Below are 25714 nucleotides of genomic sequence, written 5' to 3'. Positions count from 1 at the left end.
AGGAAACTATTTTCCCCCCTCTACAAACAACCATGTAAAAAAATGGAGTTATGCCCTTTACAGGTGGCTAATATTTGTCCTGTAACAGGTCCAATGCATTCAGTTATGATTACTTTCTGAAAGATCTGTCTCTATCCAGACCATGTTTCCATACTTTTAACAATGTTTTTCTAATTAGCTTTGTTTGTATTGATTTCATGCAAATATTTTACATTTTAATTCAACTTTTCTTTTTTTAGCTGTATTTTGGGGCGATATTGCCTTAGATGATGAAGACTTAAATATCTTTCAAATAGATAGGACAATTGACCTTACGCAGAATCCCTTTGGAAACCTTGGACATACTACAGGTATGGTTGATTGTTTCAGAAAATTTGTCTTTATGTTGGAGAAAATGTACTCTTGAAATTCTATAAATATTTTTGGATCATTTTTAATCTCCTGTGGATCAACTTTGACTTCCTATAAATAAATATACATATTTAGAAATGCAGGTTTTATTCATAGTTTTCATTTTATTTTATTAATTTTTTTTTTTTTTTTTACCAAACACGTTGTAGTATTTGCTACATACTAGGTCTGGTTTAAGTGTTTTGCAGATACTAACTCTCTGAATCTTCATAACAACCCCCTCATGGTAGTTACTAATATTACTATGATTTTAGAAATTAGCAGATTGAGATTTAGAAGGCTATACAGCTTTCTAATTGTCACATCATCAGGAAGTGGCCATGTCAGAACCAGAATTCAATTCTGAAAAAAGCTTGATTTCATCCTCTTGCATATTATATTAAGCTGCCTCTCATTTGGATACTGAGTTGCAAAATGTAAAATTTCTCTAATATTCTTAGAGAAATTATATAGGAAATATATTTGAAATTACATAGGAATAATATTTGGAAAATTTATATATCTATATCATTTTTGTGAAAACCCCAGAAGGCAATTTTAATTTTAGTTGATTTAAAGATGTTTGAATTATGTCTGTAAGAAACTTGATATATGTAAAGGATTATTTCAGTTCTCATTTAACAATTTTTAAAATTACAATTTCAAAATTCTTTATAGTATCTTTGTAAAATTTTAATCTGTGTATTATTTTGGAGAAAATTGCAAGGTTAGAAAGTTAAAATTTCTTTCTGTAATTATATAAATAGCTAAAGTATTTATTTCATGTCATACTTTTGATTTCATTGCATTCTACCTTTTTATTATTTTTATTTTCTTCTATCCTGTGGAAATACAATATGTATTCCTTTCTGGTATCGAATACACATATATATTATGGACTTAAGACTTTTTACTTTACCCAATTTACTTTTTTTCCAACTTTTTTACTATGACTAGTTTTAAATATATCGAAATATTTCTGCCTCTTAGATTGTAGAATAGTGGTATTCTTACTTCCTAGATTCAGCAGTTTTTATTAGTTTATTATTTTCACAGAATGTGTGTGTATGTGTATGTGTATGTGTGTGGGCATACATGCATAAGTGTATTTAAAACATATTTGGAGTCAACTGCAGAAAACACACTTTAATATTATTAGGTAGCCTAGCATGCACTTTGTAATAATAAGGATATTATTCTATATAATCAAAATACCATTATCAGATATAAACCTTTATTTAAAATAGGAAGTATATAAGAGAAAGCCTAAGGAACTCACCTAAAATAATAACACATACTATTTAAAAAGAGTGTGCTTTGGTGCTTGTTATGCATAGTGACAATCTTTTCTGAAACGTATGTCAGTATGGATGCTAATATTGCTGTGCAGTGTCGTCACAGATAGTGCGTCCATGTGGATTATGTTTACTGGCCAAATCTCCAGTTGCTATATCACCTGTAACACTGTCACAGAGGCAATGTGTTCCGGACAGTAGAGCAATGATGCAACAAAAAAGTGCTAGATTTATTATAAGTTGCATTTCCAACTTTTATTAAAATTTTCATTAGCTCTAAGCTTTAGATCCCTTCTTTGACCTCCCTTCTCCCATTATTTTGAAGACATTAATTCTCTATGATTTTAAATTTTTAAAATGTTATTTAATTTTTATTTATTGTTAAACTCTGACACCATAATAATTGGAAGAAAAATAGTGCTATTTTAGACATAGAATAAAACAGATTATACTGATAATAATAAAAATGTTTATTCTAAATTTTTCTGTGGAAGGTACATGTTTGAAAGTTCAATAGTAACTTGCACTATTCAGTTGAATTTCAAACAATGTAATATAAATATAGTTGTTACATAATGGTCATTTCAAACATCATTGATGCCATCATACTTTTAAAATGTTTCTCCTAATTGCTTAGGAATGAGTGTATTTAAGTATTACCTCATCTTCCTAAAATGTGCAATGAAAAAATTTCAAAAATGTTTCTCAGATGCACAGCAAAAATGTGGCCATGTAATGCAAGTAATTAAGTAGATTATTAGTCAGTGAACAAGCACTCTAACTTATCTGCCTTATAAGGACTTGTTTGATTTTTTCCTTTAAGAGGCTTATATAGCAATAGATTTTATGATTATTTTTTAGCTTCAGTCTAGGTAATTGGTTCAGTACTAATTTTAAATAAAAAATAGATATTGGAAGGAAATGGTTCAAGTGATTTACAAATAGTTTGTTGTCTTCATTGGAATTATGGCTTTCTTTGTCTTAGTCCAAAGATACTCTATGAACCATAGACAGTCCTTGTTACTACAAATTCATAGGCACTTGTTAAGATGTCATTAGTAGTTATTTTGGTTGTTTGCTCAATGAAAACTTTTTCTTATTTGTCTAATAAAAGTTCAAGAAGAATAGAGAAAATAGGTGACAAAACTGAGAGTAGCATTTTATAAAAGCCCTGGAACGAGAATCTGGAGACTTGAATTTTTGCCAAATGCTCTGCTTTCTGACTTATGACAGCAATCTACGTTTTCCAGGTTTTGTTGATAAAACTGCAAGAACACACATTTCCTTATTCCTACCATTTCCTACTCCTTTTGCAGTACAGACTTTTTTACACTCTGTTTTTTATAAATTTTTCAGATTACACAGTGTAACAATATATTTTGCAGCTGAACATTCGTTTGGATTCCTGTGGCTTTTTCCAAATTATGTTTTTGATTTCTATAAATTCAACTAAATTTCCAAAATGTAGTTGAATATATTGTTAAAATGCGATATGCTTTTAAAAAGTTTTTGAAATTCATGGAAGCTTTGGAAGAAAACGTGCGTTACACATTTGCTCTTCTAATGTTTTTATTTCCATTTGCTGATTTGGCCTCCAAAAATATTCAGTTTGCATTGGGGGAATAGCTGGCATGCAATCAACAGGGCAGAACAACTTGCTGTCATTCTATATAGCACTATGTGATGTCAGGGTCACAGTAAAGAAAAATGTTTCAAATTATCAATAGATGACTCAAATGTCATGATGTCCAAATAAAGTCATTTACGTTGTTCTCTGAGTCTCCCCATCCCCTTATTTTAGTTACCAACATTGGTTACTGTAGAGTTTTTACCCTCTTCAAAGATTCATGGATATTCATAATTTCAACACTTAAAGACCACATGAGAAAACACCAAAGAGAAATCATTGTTGCCTATGACTGTTTTTTATTTGCAAGAACTTTAACATATTTTGAGTGTAACTTGTTTCCTTTTATTCTTTAAGGTGGACTTGGAGACCATGCTATGTCAAAGAAGCGAGGGGCCCTCTACCAACTTATAGACAGGATAAGAAGAATTGGCTTTGGTATATCAATGTTTAAAGTTGCAGACGCTTGACTTGATGTACAGTAAATATTATACTCATAGCAGTTCAGCTTATTAAATCAGTGTGCCATTATGATGTGAAGTATGTAAAGGATATATTCTAAAAGTTTTTATTTTGCTAGCTCATATCTGCTCAAAGCCTTTTAGAACTCATTTGGAATAATTTGAAATGTTCCTTTAATTTATTTTAAGCTTCGCTTTATTGAAACATGTATCAGGTGTTTATTTTATTATTTATACTTATTTCCAGGCAATTGAGCATCACACCAAGGTATTTTTATAAAGCCTGGAGTTATATCAATTTTAATCAAATGAAAACATATCATGGTTATTTGTTTTGAGATAAAATCTACTTTAAGTAAAATGAAAACCAATTACTGGATTTAAAAAGTTAAAATGTTTTGACCGTTCAAAAAATAGAAAATAGTTACAAATATATATAAACATTCAGAAAAGCTGCCTCTGGTTTCATAATTAGTTAATATTTACAGTATAGAATATATTAAAAACTATTTGTAGATTTTAGAGGTTTGTTTAAAATCCCATATGCATAGCTCATATTCTAATGTTCCTTAAATTGATGGATTATTAATTAAATCTTGAAGTATGTATTTCCAAGGAATAATTTTCCCAAGAAAAGATGCTTTGCTCCAGGCTATTGAAAAGATAGACATGTTAGAGACAGAGTCCCTATTTGTTGTGTCAAAGTATATACCAGTGACAGGATATTCATATTGACAGTGACAGATAAAAAAGAATAATCATGTAAATTTAGGAAAAACAAAAACAGCAATGAAAATACTATGAAAGGCTGTTACGAAAAGGAAAAGACTATATAGCCTTGAAAGCTGCTCCAGAATAGAATGCATTTTGTTCGTGTTGTGTACCGACCTCTAAATCGTGCTGCATGCCTTAATATGAATCCTTAGCAAACTGGAATGGAGAGAGCTCGTTGTATGGGAGGCTGAGATCATATCCGTCTTAATGTTACTTCATTTACTATCTGTATAATCTAATATTCTTAATTATAGACTGTACTGTAGAATATCAGTTCAGATTTGAAGGATTAGGAAACTAGCAGGAGTAACAAGAATCTTCAATATCATGGGACTTTATTAAACAATATCTGTTTTAAGTGTTGGTGAATTGGTAGTGAGCTAGCAAGACAGGAAACAGAAAACAAATGTTCTATGTCCTATAAGCCTGACTGACTTCTATCCGCTTTAGGCTTTTGTATGGATATTCATCAAAACTCACTCACAGAACATTAAGAAATAGTATTTTGACATGAAAGACTTCAATATTTTAATGCTTTTGTTCAAGTATGTAATATAGTTGAAGTTTTTCTTTAATGCATTTTGACTTCTGGCATTTATACCAAAAATATGTAAATAAGACATTTTAACTTTTTTCCTTCAAGAGGTAAATGATTCCCTGACCAAGAACTTCTGTTTCACAGAATGTTTTAAATGTCACTGCAGGCTTGGAGCAAAACAACACAGTTAAGGGTAAAGTACCTCTACAATTCTCAGGGCAAAATGAGAAAAATCGAGTTCCCAGAGCCGCTACATCAAGAACGGAAAGAATATGGCCTGGAGGCGTTATTCCTTATGTTATAGGAGGCAACTTCACTGGTAAGATACTCCCAGAATGTCTGTTTTCATAAAGAAATAAAAACTATCACACAGATTAAGTGTCTGTTTTTATAGAATATTAACATAGGATACATAGTATTAAGTCAAGGTTGGAAAACTACTTCATTAACTTAGGTTATTAGTGTAGAGTGTCTTTGAAATTGAAAAAATATGTTTGATCTGTGTTCTAAGAGTTGAAAGCACCGTTCTGGTTTTTAAACAGAGTTTCAGATGTGCCTATCAAATTTGGAAGCTGATCTCTTTCAACTGACAGGAAGAATGTATGCCTCATTTATAGAGCCTTGTAGTCACATATTTGTAGAGATAGTGAGCTTTAGCCCTCTGATTATAAAGTGAGTGTCCGTTCTTAACAATGACTCATTTGTGGTGCCATAAACTAGTATTATTTGGTTGATGATAGTGGTGGCATTCTACACTGCTCAGCCAGACTTAAGGTAGAGGATCCAGCAAGCAGCATTCTTCCTGGGGCAGCTACCTTTTCATTAACATCACACATTTTTTCTAGGCAGCCAGAGAGCCATGTTCAAGCAGGCCATGAGGCACTGGGAAAAGCACACATGTGTGACTTTCATAGAAAGAAGTGATGAAGAAAGTTACATTGTATTCACATATAGGCCTTGTGGGTAAGTAGAACTAGGGACTGACTTAAGGAAAAATAAATTAAAAGGAACAAAATTAAATGTCCATAGGTAAGATTTATTTCTTAAGATTCAGTAATGCTGAATTTTGGTAATTTATCTTGCTACTCATTTTACAGTTCAAAGTTTTCTCTGTGTTGTGTTTTTGGTGCTAGGAAGGATGAGACTTGTATGGGAATTAATCACTGGCTGGCAAAACATTATAATCATTCTAACTTCATTTGGAATTACCATTGTTGACACAGTTTCATAAAACATCATATTTCATGATGATTTTTCTATGATAATGCTTCACTTAAATCTCATAAAAATTCATTTAAATTATTAAAGAGCTTGGTAGTTGGTGTGCACAAAGCACTTCAGCTCAACTAGAATAAGATACTTGTTAAGTCAAGCACACTAACACTCCCATTGGGCTTCAATATTGGGTCTTTCATCTCATAATAAAAGACAACAATGTGGCAATAAAAGTGCAGCGTTTAACAATATCTAGTGTAATTTTTCATTGAGAGCCTGCAAGGTAGTGTAATTGATATTGATGGCAACATACATCAATTCTATTTCTAAATTTAATCTGATAAGAAACACATCTTACCATTTAATAATGCTTTTATCACTTTCATTCATCTCTCCTACAAAGTTAGACAACTGGTAACTATTGCAATTTTTTAAAATAAGAGCTAAAATAACCTTGCCCATATTTGTAGGTAGGACTATTATATATGAAACTACCTGTGTCTTTTAGAACATTAAATATTATTTCCCACCTTATTCCACTATAGTCAGCTCTTATTCAATTAACATTTATTGGTACATTTTCCATGTCAGGCCTTTGGTAGATGGGAAAATAATAAAATATAATAAGCAAAAGGTGAAGGTCGGAACTTTTTGCCACTTATCTCCAGTGCATTTCTTCTTCTTAAATTGTATACAATTATAGTTTATGTATGACTGCAGGCATGTTTGTATATATAGACACATGCACGTTTCTAAATATATGATCTCTTTCATTCATCTTCAGTGGGACATATATTTTAACCCTCACCCTTACATTGGTAAAAGGTTTGAACTGAGCTATAAATATTTCATTTACATTTGTGCTTAGTATAACAATATGAGAGAACTGGTTGTAACTGATTAGCAGGCTGCTCATCAGACTTTCTCAGCTACTTATCCTTATAGAGACAGGTAAGAGGAGGTTCTCTAACTGCCTTCTTATTTCTTCTTTTCCTTATTTTTTTCTTCAACGAAGTATTTTTCAATGAATAGTGATTGTCATCAGTGGTATTTATTTATTTTGCAAGATGATTGATTATTATTTGCAAAATGTGAGATTATTTTATGATGGAGATTGATTTCATTATTTGTGAGAGATTTATGTAACTATGTTTATTACCTCAGTCTATTAGGTAGCCTTTTATAGCTCAACATATTCTATTTACATGACTTCTCTTATTAGATAATTTTTGTGGAACAATCATACTTTTAAAATCTACTTATCTTTAATGATTGCCAAAAAAATAAAAAAATTTAATGATTAATCTTTAAATTAATGTGTTAAAAGATTAAACACAAATTAAAGATTTATGTTTAACCTTTAAATTTTATGATTAAATGGTATTTAACTTTGGTCTATTTGGTTATTCAGGTTGTAAAAGTAGACACTTTCAGGCCGAGCACGGTGGCTCACGCCTGTAATCCCAGCACTTTGGGAGGCGAGGCGATGGATCACGAGGTCAGGAGATCGAGACCATCCTGGCTAACACGGTGAAACCCCGTCTGCAGTAAAAATACAAAAATATTTAGCTGTGCGTAGTGGCGGGCACCTGTAGTCCCAGCTAAGGGGGTGCTGAGGCAGAAGAATGGCGTGAACCCGGGAGGCGGAGCTTGCAGTGAACCGAGATCGCGCCACCACACTCCAGCCTGGGCGACAGAGCAAGACTCCATCTTAAAACAAACAAACAAAAGAATTAGAAGAGGCTGGGTGTGATGGCTCTTGAATTCTTATTTTGTCCCAGTTACATACTACGTTTTGGGAATGTAATGTTGAGCATAAGGTGTTTTTTCTCCTCAAGGAGGTTATATAGTTAGGCAGAGGGGTGTGCTAGCCAGGATTCTTCTTTGCAAACGACAGAGACTGGCTAACTTAAGCAGAAAAAATAATTTATTAGAAAGTCCTTTTCTCCATCTGAGACCACCTCAGCCTGGACTTTGTTGTCCATATCACTATCAGCATTTTGATCAAAACCATTCAACAAGTCTGTAGGAAGTTCCAAACATTTCCACATCTTTCTGTCTTCTTCTGATCCCTCCAAACTGTTCCAACCATTGCCCCTTACCCAGTTCCAAAACTGCTTCCACATTTTCAGGTATTTTTATAGCAGTGCTCCACTCCCAGTACCATTTTTTTTGTATTAGTCTGTTTTCACACTGGTATAAAGAACTACTTGAGACTGGGTAATGTATAAAGAAAAAAGGTTTAATTTATTCACAGTTCTGCATGGCTGAGTAGGCCTCAGGAAATTACAATCATGGCAGAAGGCAAAGTAGAAAGTAAGTACCTTCGTCACAAGGCAGCAGGAGAGAGAGAGAGAGTGCGGGGGAAATTGTCACTTTTAGACCATCAGATCTTGTGAGAACTCCCTTATTATCACGAGAACAGCATAGGGGAGACCACCCCCATGATCCAATCACTTCCCACCAGGTCCGTCCCTCGACATGTGGGGATTACAATTTGAGATGAGATTTGGGTTGGGACACAGAGTCAAACCATACCAGCCACAAAGTGCAGCTATTTTTTTTTTTTTTTTTGTAGTGATGGAGTTTCACCATGTTGCCCAGGCTGGTCTCAAACTTCTGGGCTCAAGGGATCCACCTGCCTCAGCCTCCCAAAGTTCTGGGATTACAAGCATGAGCCACCATGCTCAGCCCTGGAAAACTTATTAAATCAAAACAAAAAAGAAACTGAGTTATTTTAATGAAAAGATATATAGTGATCAACCTAAATAATTGAAACTCTTTCAAATACGACACATGAAAAGGCAGAACCATTTCCACCTTCATGGATAATCTAATAGATTAGCTTCCAAAGGGGTTTTGTTCCAAAAGGGTTTGGTCTACCAAATACTGTTCCAAAGGGGTTTTGGTCTACCAAACCAAGGCAAAAGTAGGAAGTAGCAGATTTTGATTTACCTGATTACCATCTATAACTTATGGAGAGGTGAGGCTCTTCTGTTGATAGTGAAAGTTTCGCTCGGGGCTACAGGTAGACCTTAAAATATCCAGACTTTGAAAGTGGCACACAAATGAGAAACAAAAATCCAACAGCTGTATTCGAGAAAACGGCATCAAACCTGGATGACGTTAGAAACTAAGATAATATGTAGACATTTTAAAATCACATTAAAAATACACATTACCCTTGTCTTTCCATGACTAATATTTGTCTAAGCATATATGTAGTTATTTTCTTAATCTGAGAGTCTAGAATTCATCTGTCCCCAAGACCTTTAATTAGTTAGGGATCAAAACACCACATTTTTGTTTTTTCACAGGACCATTGTAAAATAATACCTCTGAATAAGGCAGCGTGAAGTCTATTTTTCCTTTCCATTATGAAACCCCATCTTATAGGAAATTGCTATGAGTGCAATTATGCTAAAAAGGATGTTTTAGATGAAATAAATTGACCACATTGCTTTACTGTCTCCCACATTTTGACTTGCAAAGAACTTTATTCCCTGAATAAAGCCAGCAAGAATGACTCAATAGGGGTAATTTAGTTGCTGTATAATCATCAGATGCTTCAGTTTCATTACTATTGACTTAAGGTAGCAAATATTTTAGTTTAAATATCTCCAAAATTGGAAAATTTTGTGTTTTTTCTTCATCTAATATATCTTTAGGCATGTAATAATATTCAAATATATAATAAGTACCCATATATGAAGTAAAGCATATTATTTGAAAAAAAAAAAAAACACCTGGGGCAAAAACAAATTTCATTGATTCCTCTTTTCACCCACCACTCTTTTACCTCTTTCTTCTTTCTACTACTGATTTATTAAACTCAGTTAACTGCTATAATAAATTTATAAATGATGAGTACAAATCAATTCATCTAACTGACATAGTGTGGATGAAAATTCTTAGGCGTTTAAAGCCTACAGGAGCAATTTGAAGATGAAAAAAAAGGGCAAGGGGAGAGGGAGATAAGGATTTATATTTGTGGAAAATCAAAAGGGCTGTCAAATGTACTTACCCCAGAAATTGAAATAGTGAAATTCCTCTTAATCTTTCAGTCAATTAGTTTTGGGCAATTTTCTCTTCCAATTTAATAAATCAGAAAAGGTGTTTGGCAATGTCTGGTGCATCATGATCCCAACTATTTGAAGCCAACTATTTAGTGCCCTCTGTTGCTGTGCTGTTGATGTTATTTTAATTTAAACTCTAATTATTAACGTTTTAGATGTATTTATAATTGTAGCTACTATAATATTATGCCATTTAAAATTTGTTTTAAAGTAGGCATCCTGTGTACTCAGTCTTTCCCACCCTATGTCCCAAGAATATTTGGGACTGTCACACACTCACACACTTTGTCACACACTCACACACTTACACTTGCACACACATACAATGACTAGATGGAATTTCTCTAATTTGGATAGAAAAAGACTATTGAGGCTGGCCACAATGGCTCACACCTGTAATCCCAGCACTTTGAGAGACCAGGGCAAGTGGATCACCTGAGGTCGGGAGTTCAAGACCAGCCTGGGCAACACAGTGAAACCCCATCTCTACTAAAAATACACTTAGCCTTGCGTGGTGGCAGGTGCATGTAATCCCAGCTACTCCAGAGGCTGAGTCAGGAGAATCACTTGCACCTGGGAGGCAAAATTTACAGTGGGCCGAGATAGTGCCACTGCACGCCGGCCTGGGTGACAGAGCAAAATTCCATTTACAAAAAAAAAAAAAAAAAGCAAAAAGAAAAACATCATTGAATATGTAAATATCAATCAATTGATGAAAATTTGCAGAAAGACATTCCTGGATGTTTCATATTCTATTTGACAGTCCAGGAGATTCTCTCAGATGATGAAATAAAAAATTAATCTCAATTATTAGACTGCTCATTTGACACAAATCACATAAATATCATTCATTATACTACTCCCAGTTGTTGATTTTTCTTTACTACTTGTCTTAGTCTAATCAGGCTGTTATAACAAAATGTCATAGACTGGGTGGCTTTTAAACAACAAACATTTATTTCTCACAGTTCTGGAGACAGGGCACTGAAGAATTGGTTTCTGGTAAGGGCTTGCTCTGGTGCATAGATGGATGTGAGATGTGTTTTTGCTGTGTTCTCACATGGTAGATAGGACCAGGGGAGTTCTCTGGGGCCTTTTTTATAAAGGCAGTGATCTCTTTATGAAGGCAGAGTCCTCATTATCCCCAAATCACCTTCCAAGGACTCTGCCTTCAAATACTATCACCATGAAGATCAAGTTTCAACATATGAATTTTGGGGGGGCATAAATATTCAGTTCCTAACACCAGTTAACCATTAACCTTAGTTAATTCATCTTTTGAAAATAATTTTCTTTTCTTTCTTTTTTTTGTTTTTTAAGAGACGGGGTCTTACTCTGTTGCTCAGGTTGGAGTACAGTGGTATGATCCCAGCTCACTGCAGACTCAAACTCCTGGGCTCAAGTCATCCCTCCACCTCAGCCTCTGAAGTAGCTAGGATTACAGGTTTGCACCTCCATGCCCAGCTAATTTTTGAATTTTTTGTAGAGATGGGGTCTTACTATGTTTCCTAGGCTGGTCTCAAACTCCCGACCTCAAGCAGTCCTCCCAGGGTGGCCTTTCGAAGTGCCAGGATTACAGGCATGAGCCACTGCAACCAGCCACAAATAATTTTCTTTAATTAACTTCTTCTTTGAAACATTTCTTTTATTTAAAAAATTCTTCCATGAGTAGAAAAAGTAATTTCTTTTCTTTGATTAACCAACATATTTCATAAATAAGTTTCTGTTTTTCTCAAAGAGGAAAAATAAACTTTCCTTGCTTTTACATTTAATGCTGACATAATATTGAATTATCGTCAGATAACCACACTGACAAAGTAGTAGACTAAGTAATTAATATGAATTCTGAGGATAAAATTATATTAGAAATAAATGTGTATTGATGTCTTCAGCAGAACTATATGTCTTCAGAAATACATCATCATCATCATGATATAATTGTCATCATCATGATAATTATTTTATTTTCTGATGTATTTCTGAATGCTTCTAAAAATGATGTAAGCATATTTTCTAATATATAGATAATTACAAAAGCACTTGAACTGATTATTTGGAAACTTTTGTTGAACTTAAATTTGAAAGGATATCAGAAACTAGTCATATGTAGTAATAAGAGGTTGTTGTGCTCCTGAATGTGTTGGACTTTATAGCTCATCACTATTCTTTGCAAAATATTCACTGTATTGTCAGTTGTCCGGCACCACCTTTCCACCACTATTTCCACTTTCTCCTATATTCCAGATGCTGCTCCTATGTAGGTCGGCGGGGAAATGGACCTCAGGCAATCTCTATCGGCAAGAACTGTGATAAATTTGGAATTGTTGTTCATGAATTGGGCCACGTGATAGGCTTTTGGCATGAACATACACGACCAGATCGAGATAACCATGTAACTATCATAAGAGAAAACATCCAGCCAGGTGAGAGGCATAGGATGTGCTGGGTTTAAGGCTGACTGGGTATCTTTGAATCGTATTTATGCAGTTTATTATTTCACTTTCCCAAAAATGTAAACTTCTATTTTTGATACGATAGAGTAACATTTTGCTTGATTTAAAATTACCCATGATGATTTTATATTTTAATTTTTTTTTTCCTGGAGACTGTGTGATTTCATGCATTTTTAGACTTGCTTTCTTTTTTAAGATTTAGCTGTTTTATTTCCAAACTTTGGTGCTTTCCAAGAATGGGTGTGAGCTATTGAACCATAAATTAATATTATTAAATATTTCTTTTTTACTTAAACGTTTTTTGTACTAAGTTCTATAATTTATGTTATAAGGATTTTAAAAGGGTCCAGGGTTTGCCATAAAACGTGCTGCTACCATAGGAATCTGTGTTATACCAGGTACAATTTCTGGAGAAAATCCAGTGAAATGAGTCATTTCCAAGCTAATATAAATAGTTTTTTCTGAGATTTTCCTCTTAAACTTGACTACCCTCAAGACAAATTCTTAGGAAAGTTTTCAGTAATTGAAATATAATTTCTATTTAAAATCCATTTTTTTCTGATAATTGATACTTGATAATGGCCTCAATGTAAGACTTTTTATTTTTTAACTTTTATGTACATAAAGATCAATATATTTCAGTTGCCAAAAAAAATTCTGTTGTTTGGAATTTTCTCGTAAGGTATTTTAGGTATGTATTTTAAGCATAAGCAAGGTAAAAATGTGTTTTTATTTTCTTATTCATGATCAGTTTTGTTACAAACATTGAATTCTTTCTGTAATTAACAGTACTGATCTCTTTATTTGCTCATTATATATTTGATGCCAATTATTTATTGAGCCAATTTTAGGCATTGAAGATACTGTCATGAAAACTACAAAGTTTAGTGTGGGATATGTGCATATGTATAAATGATTGCAAATGAGTGAGACAAGTGACAGTAGTTAGTAATATATGTTGAGAATACTGTAGAGTCCAAGCAAGGCATGACGAAAAGTGCCTTAGTGAGTCAAGGCAGTTGTAAAGGAATGGAAATTCAGAAGTAAAGTAGAAGTATTTCAGGCGGACAGAAGAGTGATTAAATTTCAAGCGAAAAGAACTTCATGAGCAATGCTATCATTACAGAAAATTGAATTATTTTTATGTGACCATTATGGTTGATGCTGTTACAAGTGGGAGATTAGTTGGTATCTTATCCTTTACTTAGAGAAGATTCTCTATGATGTAAACCTGGGGAGGAAATTCAGGTTTTATTCTCTAGCTAGTGGGGAATAATTAAAGGATTATAGGCAGGAAAAGTTCAGATTAAAATACAGAGAACTCATTTTCGCAGTCAGACTTACAGCGATCATTAACTGGGTGTGGGGGGATGTGCCTGAAGTCCATAAAACCTAATAGAAACCTAAATAAGTAGATACGAGAGATGACTAGGTTCTTAGGGTAGTACATGTCGAAAGGAAGAAGAGGAAATAGTTTTTCAAAAATATTTTAAGAGTAATACCATCATGTGAGGGGAAATCTTCAAAAGTTTTCTTTTTAGGCGAGAAGATGAATGTTGGCACCATCACATGAGACATTTGACACGTTGAAATATTGATAAAACAGCATGTTTTTGAGAAAGAGAAGGACAAATAATGATTCAACTTAGCATATCCTTGATTTAAAAAGTCTTTGTATGATCCTTATTTTGTAGAGAAAGGAAAGGTGAGTCTGGACTTCAGGATGTATCTAAAGATAAAAATTTGACATAGGTTTGACTAATTAGGGAAAAATTGGAGGGAGAAGAAAAAAAGGTTGAGGATATAAAATGGGTAAAAACAATATCTAAGCAATATTTAGTAGAGTATGTCCTAAAAGACTAAGAATGTGCTGCCTGAAAGGTAAGAGAAAAATTAGTGGACTGTGGTGTCCTGGAAGCCAAGAAAATAAATAATTTGAAGAATGGCAAAGTGATCTGTAGAGTTAAATATCAAAAATTAGTCTAAAAAAGTATACTCCTCTATATAGAAGACTCTAATGCATGAACTACCAAGATTCATCCTATATATCACTAGGAGGGAAATAAAGAGGAAATAAATCTGAAAGTTATTTCAACTACCACATAAATGAGAACTTTGCTGTTAACAAGAGTTATTAGTGTTTTCTAGCCAACGGAAAAAAATAATTTATTGGGTGAGATTTCCTGAATGATGGGAACCACTGTAACAGAGCAATTCCAGTATGAAAGTGTTCATCTTGAAGATTAATCTTCAACAAATTTGTGATTTGCTGTCACTCAGAAACTTAAGATCAAGTCTTAGTCAAGGGTGATGTCTAATAAGCACATACTTTGGCTTCGCATTTGTATGCAAAATCAGTGATTATGATAGGAACCAAATTGGTATAAGGATCTAATCCATGTTGGAATATGACTTCAAGAAGGAGGCTTGCCATTTTTAAAACTGTCAAATGTGGTTTCCCTTAGTGCTATGTGTTCTATTTCTCTTTCCTTCTTTCATGGAATAAGTCTATTTTCCAACATATGTATGGCTATGTTGTTTTTAACTAAAAAAAATATTGTGTCATATACACATTAGGTTCTCAAGTTAGACGCATTGAAATGTATTACTGAAGTTGCGTAATGTTCTACTTTCAGAAGTTTTTATGGAATATTTTGTCTTAGAGAATCTGGTCCCATATTATACTCTAAATTGAAATCTTACAGGTTAGTAAGTATAAAATTAGATCCACAGCTTTTTGAAAATCTGATTGTGGATTTGTTACATTAGACTTCAGACGCCTTATGAGACAAGAGTTTTAACATTTGCCTCTATCATGGGTTGAAGAGAATGTTGAATATTTCCCAAGAACGGTTGTAACATAAATAGACCTATCAGAGATTTGTGGAGCACATATTTCATGACAAGGTCTTGTTAGTTAATTTTAAATTATGTATTGTTTAAATTCATTCAAAGACAGACTAAAACACTTTGGTCTGGGACTTGGGTTCGACTCCAGGTTGATTCTTCATTTTTAATTCTCAAGCAAATACCCCAGGTTTCCTTTATCACATGTAGGAGAGACATAACTCAATTTCTTTATTGCCTTTAGAAAACTCTTTATTAATGTGATCTTTTTATGTTTAATTGAATTATGGCAATTGGAATTAAAAACCTAAGTAGATAAAGGGCATAGTAGTTCCATTTTTAGCTCCAGAAGTGAATCTGGAATTCCTGTAGCTCATCTTTCTTTGTCTTTTGATGTTTCAAAGCTTTTTGTTACATAAGTGATATGATTTGCACAATCTTTGGGTACTTAAATTGTGAAATTACTAAAACTTAAACTGTTTTAAGAAATGTTTCTTTCTGGAACCATTGAATTTAAGTCTATGTTTTTTTCAAATTTCGAGAAATAATACTACAATACAGACACAAACAGGCAATTGAAAAATCTATTAAAAATTGAAGATGTCCAGAAGTTAAACTAACAGATGTGGAGATTTAAAAAAAACATTCAAGTTCTGAAGCATATTCTTCTTAATCTCAAAGGAGAACCGCCTTTTCATCAAGAATAAACTTGTTTCATTTTTAAATGAAAGTAGAGAATTAGCTGCTATTGTTTTATCTTGTGTGATGAAATCATGGAGCTAAAGCCTGCAGAGCTTTGTTTAACTAATATTGCTTTTATATCTTTTCCTATTGTTTCATAGAAGGTATCTAAACCAAATTGGAAGATAATTTTTGTGGGACCTGGCAGACTAGTCATAAAAATGGGAAACTCATTAGATAAAAACATAACTTTTTGTAATTATTTGTACATTACCAAAAACACAGTAAGATTTTAAAGAAATAAATATTATGAGGTGGTAAAAGAGCATATATATGAAACAAAGTCAACGTATGCTTTTTGGTAGTCCACCTTTTTGCAGAAATTAACACTTTGTTCCAATTCAATATCGCTTTTCAGTATGATGGTAGAGTGAAGACAGATGCTTTTTGCATGTGCCTGTGCGTGTTTGTATGTAAATTCGATCAGCAAGATCAGTCATTTCACAAAGAACAGATGCAGGTGTGGGAAAGGACTTCTGGTCTATTTTCTGTCCGTTAAAAGGCTTCTGAGATTTTGTTTATCCCTGGTTCTTAGGTCAAGAGTACAATTTTCTGAAGATGGAGCCTGGAGAAGTAAACTCACTTGGAGAAAGATATGATTTTGACAGTATCATGCACTATGCCAGGAACACCTTCTCAAGGTTGGAGTCTCAGGTTATACCTTTTGACTTTTAATTCCTTTCCTCCATGTGGCTCCTCACAAAGCTATGCCTGACATTAGAACTAGAATTGCTTTCAAATATTGCTACCTCACTGCAGAAGGTAGAAAAATAATTCATGAACATTTATAGCCAAGAGCAAGTATTTAAAAGGCATTTTAAAAATATATTTTTACATTCTCTACCAAAAATGTGAATTTAAAGTGATAAGATGGTATAAATTATGTAAACAATTTTATACTTCTAAATCATTAAAAAGTTGAATTAAAAGTGTTACCAAACCAATCAGCATGTTAAGTTGGCAAAGCATTTTTTAATGAAAATTGGGTATTCATAAGCTAAATAGGTTATTTAGCAGCTCAGTTGGAATGTCACAGTCTAGGTGACTTGTGCTTTATACTGTGTATTTTCTACTGCTCAAGTACAACTTACTCTCAAAAACTGATGTTACTAAATGAATTGTCAGATAACAGATTAGAAAGATATTTTGCCTCATATAATTTAGAATTATAGTTCATCACTCATTAACCTTAAAATTATGTCATTAATGACTTAAAGCTACTTTTAAAGAATGCAATAAACTTGGGTTTTGATCTACTTGATTCTAAAGATGATGTCATCAAGCAAATAGTTCCCAGGTAAAGAATTTGCAACCGTTAAACCATTGAATTTACCCCTTTTTCCATTTATGCCCATTTTATGCTCTTATGTCATTTCAACTCTTTTTCCTTTTGTGCCCACTTATGGCCATTTCACAGTTCATTAACATCTATTTCTGAAGGCAAGGTCAGGAAAAGGGAAAAATATTCAAATTTATTAAGCTGCTTTTATAAAACTTTTCTGGGTAAAAAGTAGAGAAGGGTGTGTAAATGAAACCTTAATACTTGGACACATTTATTAACTATTCATTTTTTCCAAACCAAAGTTTATTATTTAAAAAAATTGTGTTAACTGTGTTTTTAAAATTACTCTTTTCTAAAGTACATTATTTATAGACATATGTATTCATTTGTTAAAATGTAATTAACTATCCAAATGCTTATTTTTTCTAGAGTATGAATTTAAGTTTTGATAGAAATACCTACCCAGTAATTTGACCTGAAATTAATCATAAAGGGTTACAGAATTTTATTTTCTGGTAAATGCTTGGAATGGAGTTTTCTATAAAACATGTAATAATTGGGTATTTAGGCTCCACTTCAGTCCAAGTGCCTCTCTTCTGCTACTGAATTATGTTATTTAGAACTAACCTGAGTTTTGGTTCCTTGGAACAGAGAAGGTACTGGAGAATAGAGAAAAACGATGTATTCCTTTTTTCCTTCACGGTTGATAAATCTTTAGCAAAGTTCTAAATGTATGTTTTGCCTTATTCTATACTCTTTTTCTATGTTACATTGCATATTTTCCCATAAATTAATCTGCTCTTGTTGCCCATAGTCAGCCTGACCCACACCTGCTTATGCGTTGAATGCCAATCAGCCTTTGTTTATTAACTGATCCTATTGTTTCAAAACCATCTTATGCATTTTTCATAAATAAACTCAACACTTCTACAGTACAGGAGATCATATCCACCTGTTAGAAGGATAGCCTCATTGTTTCATTCACATTATTTTATTTTTCGAGTCTTTAAAGAAGCTGTTTATTGACTTGTATTTAAATGATTTTCAGGAAAAGAAAAATTTGACACGGGTCTCATTCTGCTACTCCCTCAAAGTTTTTGAATTTTTTTTTTATTATGGAAAAATACAAAACATCAAATTTACTATATTAACCATTTTAGACATAAAAGTCAGTAGTGTTATTTAAATATATTGACATTATTGTGAAACAGATGTCCAGAACTTTTTCATCTTGCAAAACAGAAACTATACCTATTAAGCAACTTCCCTTTTCCACCTCTTCTCAGCTCCTGGCAATCACTATTCTACTTCTTATTTATAAATTTGACTGCTTTTGATATTGTATATTATACATATAATTGTATATTATATATATACGTATGCCTATACTATAAGGCATATAGTATTAGTCCTTTTGTGATTGGCTAATTTCACTCAACATTATTTCCTCAAGGTTGATCTATGTTGTAGCATGTGAAAGTATTTTCTCACTTTTAAGGCCAAATAATATTTCATTGTAAGTATATACCACATTTGTTTATCTTGTCATCCATCAGTGGGCATTTGTGTAGCTTCTGCCTCTTATGAATAATGCTGATATGAACATAGGTGTGCAAATATCTCTCCAGCACGTTATTTTTTGTATTTGAATAGTAGCCATTCTGAGTGTGATGTCGTATCTCCTTGTAGTTTTGATTTACATTTCTCTGACGATCAGTGAACATCTTTTTATATGCTTGGTGGCATTTGCATATCATCTTTGGAGAAATCTTTATTTAAGTCCTATGCCCATGTCTAAATCAGGTTATTTGATTATTTTGTTGTTGAGTAGTAGTTCCTTATATATTCAGATTAAATCACTTATTTTATATATATATATATATATATATACACACACATATGTAATTTGGAATTTCTTTTTTCATTTCATAGGTTGCCTTTTCATTCAGTTGATTGCATCCTTTAATGTATACAATGTTGTATGTTTGATGTCATCCTATTTGTCTATTTTGGTTTTATTGACTGTGCTTTTTGTGTCATATCCAAGAAATCCTGGTCACATGCAACACCATTAAGGTTTCCCCTTGTGTTTTATTCTAGGAGTTGTATAGTTGGGTCTTGTGCTTATTTATTTAATGCATTGAGTTAATTTTTTTAAAGTGTTTTTTAAAAAGAGCTAAATTTTATTATTCTATATGTAGATAATCCAGTTTTCTCAGTATCATTTATTGAAAAAACTGTCACTTCCTAATTGAGGAATCTTGGCACCTTTGTCAAAGATAATATGATCATGTACGTGGTAATTTATTTCTGTGTTCTCTATTTTATTTCACTGGTCTGTAGGTCTGTCTTTATACCAGTACTGCACTGTTTTGATTACTACATCTTTATAATATGTTTTGAAATCAGTTCTGCAAAGTTGGATTGTGAATATTCAAAATTTTTTTTTTTCAAAATTATTTTAACTATTTGGTGTATCTTGAAATCACATAGGATTTTTAGGATAAATTTTTCTATTTCAGCAAAAAAAATGTTGGGATTCTGATAGAAATTGCATTGAATCTGTAGATCACTTTGGATGTATTAACATCTTAACAGTGTTAAGTATTTCAATTCAGGAACCAAGGGATCTTTGTCCATTCTTTAATTTCTTTCAGCAGTTTGTTTAGTTTTCAGTGTAAAATCTTTCACTTCTTTGGTTAAGTTTATTTCTAAGTATTTTTTTAATGCTATTGTAAATGGAATCAGTTACCTTTTGGATTGTTTGCCATAAATGTATAAAAATGCAGCTATTTTTGCATTTTGATTTTATATCCCATGACTTTGCTTAATTCATTGACTGGTTCTAACAGGGTTTGTGTGTGTGTGTGTGTGTGGAATAGTTAGAATTTTCTATGTATAAGATCAAGTCATTTCCAAACAGTGAGAATTTTACTTCTGTCTGTCCAATTTGGATGGCTTTTATTTTATTTTATTTTGTCTCATTGCCCTGGCTGGGACTTTCAGTACCATGTTGAATATAAGTGACAAGGGTGGGCATCCTTGCCTTGTTCCTTATCTTAAAAGAAAATATTTCAGTTTTTCACCATTGATTATGACATTAGGTGTGGGATTTTCATATATAGTTTTTATTATGTTGAGGTAGCTTCCTCCTACTCCTAGATTTTTGTGTGTTTATTATGAAAGCGTGCTGAATCTGTCGAATACTTCTTCTATATCAGCTAACATGATCATATGGTTTTTGTTCTTTATTCTGTTAATGTAGGTGTTTGAAGTTTAAAAAATTCTGAACCCGCAGAGTCTATAGAAATTCCATTTGTTTTTATGATGTTGCCCATCAATATATTTAGGAAATCACTTATGGGAAGAATAGGAATGGATATATAGGGTCTTTATATGAGTGACTATTTTGTAATATACATGCTTCTGAACTGTGGACTGCCCATTTTTCATTAAAAAATGTTGTAAAATTTTACAAATTTTTGTTAAAAGCATAGCTGGTTTGCTCTTTCCATGTAGTAAGAACAAATCAGGAACAGTAAGTGAACCATGATATGATCTGTCTCTGCCTATTGATAGCGGCTCACTGAGGAGGTTCAGTAAGATCTTGTATGACTTGTCAGGATATGGAGAATCATAATTGTTAACTTCCTGACCACAAAAAATAAGTAAAGAATGAGTGACTAACTCCCTTTAAATGGAAGGGAGATTACCTTAGTAGACAGAATGAAACAAAATTCATACTTCTGTTGTCCAAAATTGAATATATTCTCTCCAAGATGTCATTGGCCTTTTAAAATTGAATCTTTTTTCGAACGTTAGGAAAAAATCAAACCCCAGAGACCACAAATTTGTTTTTAAAAATAGAAAAAGAAAATAGTGAATACTTTGTTAGTACTAAAATACTACAGAAATCTAATACTCCATTAATTTGGGTTTATGTAATTAATGTATCTGTTGACTCATGCCTCAAGTTATAAGGCTTTTCTCAATGCTACCTTGTAATTTGTTTCTTTTTCGATTACACTGTCTGCCCAGAGTGGTTTCTTTTGAAATATGCACAGACTCTCACTTTTGATGTTCAATTCCCATGAATCACTAGCTCTACTTCTCTACTCTCTTTTCAGACAGTATACATATGGAGTTCTGTAGATGTTTAGATCTTGTAGTAAAGAGTTCCAGTCTCCCTATTTGAATTACTTGTATCTAAAGATCAGTGCCCTTTCGCTTACCTAGGAGCTAGGGCAGTTAGTAATAAAATTTCTTGTAGATCATATTACTCATCTGCTTACTATTTTCCTGTAAATTAACAGTTGTCCTGAGAGTAAAAGTTAAATTATCTGGCTGGTACTCAGACATTTTAGGGGTCCTCTCATTTCTGAGCTGTTGTGTTTCTTGTTCTTTCTGTCTGGAAATACTCTACTGCCAGTTACCCATATTTCTCTGATCTTCACTTTCTTCATGTGTGACTAAAATGTCAACTTTCAAGTGACTTTCATTTTGATCACTCTATTTAAAAGCAGTCTATCACTGCACAATCAATATCCATTTTCTCACCTTTATTTTTCCCCATAGTACCTATTACTACCTGGATTATTAATCATTTGTTTAATGTCTCTTTCCTCACATTTGAATATTAGAATCATAAAGGAAAGAATTTCTGTTTGTTTCATTTACTGCTATAAATCCATACCTAGAACAGTACCTAGTAACTGTTTCCTAATGGAAGCTAAGTAGAGCTGAAAATGCTGTTCTTTTAATGAGAATGTTAGTTTAAATTCATTATATTCATTTATAAATTTTGGAAAGAAGTGCTCCATCATTATCTCAATTTAAAAGATATTATAAAAGTTTATTTCTAAATTTAAGATATTTTTATATAAAGATTTATTGTTGTTGTTGTTTGTTTTTGGTAAATCCACAAACACACAACTCATACTTCTCAAACCCTTGGAATAGCCTCCCAGTTCATTTAACTTTTAAGCTCCCACTTCTTTAGAGCTCTAAATGTTTGACATACATTAAAAAAAAAATTAGAAAGTATTTTTAGGGCATTATATTCAGAACTTTAGGTCATGCATATTAGGAAAAATTCGTGAATCTTTTACCACAATCTTGATCCCAAACAACTCACTATCTGTAGTTTAACATTATCAGGGCATTCATTAGTCTTTCTTATTTACTAGTTTTACGATGGAAAAATTGAAAAAATTGCTTTAAACTGCCCTAAGTTTTGACATTCTTTGTTGTTGTTGTTTTAACATATGCTGTAATAATACTTGGACTTCTGAGAATATTTAGGTTAAATTAGTAGTTTAATTCAGAAAAATTAACCTATGTATATTTTGTTTTACTCTTACAATCTTAGTAACTTCAACGTAGTCTATTGTAGTTTGCTATTAGGGAAATAGACCTCTATGAGGAATCATTGTTTTACAACCTGGTAATCTAAGGAATTCTTAGATCTGCTTGGGAAACCAAAACAAATGTCATGGTTACAAGGTATTCCATATTTTTAAGGACATATGTGTTTCAAGGAAAAAAAATGAATGACATCATTGAGTTTATACTAGGCATACCCATTTAATGTGCATTTTTTTCTACTTTGATGAAAGTGTTTTGAAAGCCTGATACACTGCTTAAAGCACACAAGGTGTAATTCCCCTTTGATTGACTTGAGTTTGAAATAAATAACCTTATAAAAGTAAGGAATTCATGAGTTTTTATTTGGTGACTTAGGTGTGGTTTGCTTCTGCTTTTTTTCAGGGGGATGTTTCTGGATACCATTCTCCCCTCCCGTGATGATAATGGCATACGTCCTGCAATTGGTCAGCGAACCCGTCTAAGCAAAGGAGATATCGCACAGGCAAGAAAGCTGTATAGATGTCCAGGTATTGCACTACACAAACACAAGAGCATGACTGTACTTGACTGTGCTCTTCCAGATGAATAAGCCACGATTTACTCAAGCGTTTACTTGTCTCCCTCCCTCTTGGCAAATGATGTGTACAGTTCAAAGTCAATAATCATAAAATGAGGCAGGAGGGAACTATGGAACACCTAATTGCTGTAAATAAAAACAAGTTATTGAAATCAAAGTTCAAGCACAGGGATAGCATGTTTTATTTCTTTTAATTTAATGAGTGAAAGAGCAAAATAGAATGGTTGTTGATAGTCATTGATTAAATAGTTTCATGATTTCATAGTCCTTTCTAATATAAAAAGAATATCCTTTATTTGAACTTCAGAATTGGATCCTGGATGATCTTTTCTCGCAAATACCATCATTAATGGCATATAAATTACAATTTTATCAGTAGGAATTTATAACTTTGTTGTAAAAAAAAAAAAAGTTCTAACCAGTTGCAAGTGAATTACTGTATGTTTTGCCCCTAAATAAAGTTTCACGAAAGGTCTTAATGTTCTAAGGGAACACTATGCCTTAATCGTCCAAGGAAGAAAAAGATTCTGTTTTCCACATTAGAAATCTAGATTCTATGCATCTCCAGTATACTCACAATATTTGAAATATCTTACAGCAAAGAAACATGCTTAACTTTGCATAACACAGTCTTTTCCAAATTATTTGTCCAAGGAAACCTCCTTTTACCCAATACTTACTTATAGAATTCACTTTTGGAAGTATTGTTCTAGATACTTAAGGTTGCGGATATAATAAAACAATAACTATAAAAGTTTTAATTGGCTACAAATCTGATAATGTTTGCAGAAAATCAGAGAACTGATGAATATCTTAATCAATGGCGTTTATAATTGCTTATGTTTATTTATATATTGTTATTGGGAAGTTCTTATATAAATTAAATTTTTATGATTTCTGGTGACAGTCCAGGGTACTTTTAGGCTATAGATGAGGGCTAGCTAATTCGTTCATAAAAATTTAATATGTACTCATCGACGTATGGTATAGAACCCTTCTGTTGGAAAGATAAAACTCAAATGCAAGCAAGAAAAAGTGAGTTGGTTGAATAATCCCAGGAAATACCTGGGAACTTCCCAGGAAGTTCATAATTCAGTATGTCATGGTACTTAAGTCATTGACTCAACTCAGTGGGTTCTGTTGACAATCCTGCTGAGAGAAGGGATTTCGTATTCCTTAATACTAGATTTGCTAAGGAAAATTGTAAGAAATTATGATTTTTTTTCAATTTACTGTAATTGTTAGCTTTCTTGTAATTTAGGACTATTAAGTTTTTAAAAGGGCAGTTGATACTTTTGGAATTTAAAGCTGTGTATAAAAACTTTTACATTATAATGATTCAATAATGGAAGTGGGTTTTCAACATTTTTTTGTGTATAAATATATCTGTCTGCCTCTCTATTTTCTCCGTGTACCAAAAGACATTTCTACTTAATATTCATAATTTATTTACTTCGTGTTGTTTACTTAAGTTGCATTCATATTTACATAAATGCCTTGAAAACATTTTATGTATGTTAGATACACATGTATATGTGCTATATTTTTAAAATTCAAATTTCCATAGGAGAAAATGAATTTATAAGAGAATGATACCACTACGACAAAAGATATGGATGATCCTTGACTAGTGTCTAGTAACATTGGGCACATACTTTTCAACTTTTAAAAAGTGAAAATTATTTGATTAATATCAACTAAGTAAATGACCACTTTATGTATAAAACTATCTTGATTATATCTCTAAATGTATGTCTACATACATTACATTTAAGAAGCACACTAGAGATTTGTATGCACATGGAATTGTAGGAAAGTCAGGAAGAATAAAAAACTAAGCTTATGATACTGTAATTTAATTTTTAGCCTACAATTCTTGGATGTTTCAGTTATAAACAGGAAGATAATTAGAAGTACAGTTTCTACTTTAGATTTCAATTGTGTAAAATACATTAATGGGCCATTTTCTGACTTGAAATATAGAAATAGGCCGGGTGCGGTGGCTCAAGCCTGTAATCCCAGCACTTTGGGAGGCCGAGACGGGCGGATCACGAGGTCAGGAGATCGAGACCAT

The 25714-nt window shown here is 32.6% G+C and overlaps 1 protein-coding gene across 4 annotated transcripts in view; it reads left to right on the top strand.

The window, feature by feature from the left end:
* TLL1 (tolloid-like 1) overlaps nucleotides 1-25714 on the top strand; it is a 223262-nt gene that overhangs the window by 110019 nt on the left and 87529 nt on the right. For 3 of the 4 annotated variants that reach the window (XM_011959658.1, XM_011959657.1, XM_011959660.1), the window contains exons 2-8: nucleotides 240-350; nucleotides 3670-3750; nucleotides 5252-5404; nucleotides 5931-6048; nucleotides 12621-12799; nucleotides 16953-17058; nucleotides 23466-23590. In XM_011959658.1, coding sequence (XP_011815048.1) covers nucleotides 240-350; nucleotides 3670-3750; nucleotides 5252-5404; nucleotides 5931-6048; nucleotides 12621-12799; nucleotides 16953-17058; nucleotides 23466-23590 — 873 coding nt within the window. Of the gene's footprint in view, nucleotides 1-239; nucleotides 351-3669; nucleotides 3789-5251; nucleotides 5405-5930; nucleotides 6049-12620; nucleotides 12800-16952; nucleotides 17059-23465; nucleotides 23591-25714 lie in introns of all 4 variants that reach the window. The other variant, XM_011959659.1, reaches the window with a different exon arrangement.

This window comes from Colobus angolensis, unplaced genomic scaffold (genome assembly GCF_000951035.1).
Source record: "Colobus angolensis palliatus isolate OR3802 unplaced genomic scaffold, Cang.pa_1.0 Scaffold5, whole genome shotgun sequence".
NCBI classification, from domain to species: domain Eukaryota; kingdom Metazoa; phylum Chordata; class Mammalia; order Primates; family Cercopithecidae; genus Colobus; species Colobus angolensis.
The sequence above is the reverse complement of the archived record's forward strand: the minus strand, read 5'-3'. Positions and strand labels throughout refer to the sequence as shown.